General features: G+C 43.2%; 1 protein-coding gene across 1 annotated transcript; it reads left to right on the top strand.

The window, feature by feature from the left end:
* The first annotated feature begins 612 nt into the window (after window positions 1-612).
* On the top strand, window positions 613-1,779 carry CBLL2 (Cbl proto-oncogene like 2). Its single transcript, XM_040637204.1, is given in 5 exon segments — window positions 613-889; window positions 891-1,095; window positions 1,137-1,223; window positions 1,273-1,404; window positions 1,658-1,779. Coding segments are annotated over 5 exon segments (804 nt in total). The 5' UTR covers window positions 613-631.
* The last annotated feature ends 315 nt before the right edge of the window (window positions 1,780-2,094 follow it).

Genomic DNA, 2,094 nt, shown 5'->3' with positions numbered 1-2,094 from the left:
CATGACAAAATCTTGGAGGTGTGTATGTATATATGTATATGTATGTATGTACATATAGATGTACACACACACACACACACACACACACACACACACACACACACACCCCATCAAGGGATTTAAGGCAGTTTACCGAAATGCATTTGGGTAAAAATAAGTCAGACAGTCTAGAAGGCAACGGTCTATGCGGTCTGCTGGGAGCTTCTACTTTTGGTTATTACTGCGCTTCCCTTCCCCATCCCCATGAGTCTGTTTCCACAGTTAGAGGCCACTTTCTCTTGTGGCTCATGAAGAATCACTTAGCAATCTCAACAACTCAACTAAAGCTCTTTGTCTCCCTGTCCAAACCTGTGCCTGAATCCTTCACCGGAGTAGTGAGATAGGGTAGGGGAGAGAAGAAGAAAGACCCTGGATGTTCAGGCTGCATGGGCCGGAGGAGGGCAGGTCTTTGGCTTCCACTCCCAGGTGCAGTTTGAGCTGAAATGTGCATTCCACTGCCGCTGATGATCGGTTACCAGGCACAGAGAGTTCTGGATCAGCAGGTGGCCTTGATATTCGCAGACCAATGCCTTTAAAGCTCATTTCCAAGTATGTGAGCAAAGCCAAATTTGTGTCTCAAATTGCAGGGACTATGAATGGGATGCCTGTTGGTGAAGAAGAATTTGAATATAACAAAGAAGGGCAGCGTGACTGTAAAGGAGGGGAACTTTTGGGAAAAAAGAAAAAATTTCCCGAATGCCTTTGGGAGAACTCTAAGATGAACATCATAGGGGAAAAGGATGATTTGCCAGTGCATTTCTGTGACAAATGTGATTTGCCTAGTCAAGTTTATGGGCCAGTGATTCTGTGCAAATATGCCTTTTGCTATGACTGTGCTAATTTATGTGACGAAAATGAAGATGATTATGTATCCAGGCTGTAGTATTCCTATACTGCTCATTGGGGAGCATATACAAGGTTCCATCCTCATGGATAGAACCGTCCAAGGATACAAGCAAACATATTTGTCTGAAAAAGACTTATGAGCTCATATCAACCACCACCATAAGAAAGCTTACAAACTTAACTGTGCTCCACCTGAAAAGGCTCATTGTTGTATTGCTTCACCAACAGCTGTTTCCATGCAATGCTCCTAGACAAGGACCATATGAGACATATGACATCAGAGCAGCACATCGAGAGGTCACCAACTCCAGTGCAGTGTGTGCCATGGGAGGATCTACGTGCTCCTTCGGCAGTTGTCTCCACCCCCACCTCCTTCAGTCCATTGAGAAACCATTAGTATTTCAATAAGAGAACACAGCAATTTGATCATCATCCCTCTTCAGGATGACTCAAATTCTGGTTCTAAAGAACTGTCACCACCTGCTCTAGCACCTTCTTATCATCATCCTGAATACCAAAGTCAATCAATGGAATGGCACCCTCATCCAATTATGCCTCTAGAGCAGGTGCATTCTCCCCACCCCCTGCCCCGCCATCTCCTCCACCACCACTAAGCCAGCCAATGTCATATCTCTCCAGGATTCAGGTACTCCTCGCTTGGTTTGTAGTCAAGTGCCACCTCTACCCATGACTTCTGATCTATCACAGTTAACTTCTTCGCCTGGATATACTATTGCTCAGGTGCTACCTTAGATAAATTCTCCTCTTCCAGAATGTTCTGTTTCTCAAAATGGTGGCCCACCTGTAAATGAATTTGCCTTTAACCATCATAATCATAACTCTTTACCCCAGTTCACCAAAGATCAAAAAACTCTGAGCCTTCCATTTACATAACCAGATGGAACAAATCCTGGTATATGGTCTATGTCAAAAGGATTTTTACCTCTTCACTAATGCAAGGTTCACTTTCTCCAGCCCCACTTCCTAGATCTCATTATTCAGATCACACAAAAAGATGTAGATCATATTAACAATGAAAATAGTATTTTGAACTGAAGAGCTGATGAATATAGTTAAATACAGTTAAATATAGTTAACCTTTTAATTGAACTTTGTTTTGGGAAGGAAAATTACTTCTTAAAAACACTTAGGGGGCACCTGCCTGGCTCAGTTGATAGAGCATGTGACTCTTGATCTTGGGGTCCTGAG

This window comes from Ursus maritimus (genome assembly GCF_017311325.1).
Source record: "Ursus maritimus isolate PB19 chromosome X unlocalized genomic scaffold, ASM1731132v1 scaffold_X1, whole genome shotgun sequence".
NCBI lineage: Eukaryota > Metazoa > Chordata > Mammalia > Carnivora > Ursidae > Ursus > Ursus maritimus.
Note: the sequence above shows the minus strand (reverse complement) of the source record. Positions and strands in the feature narration are given on the sequence as shown.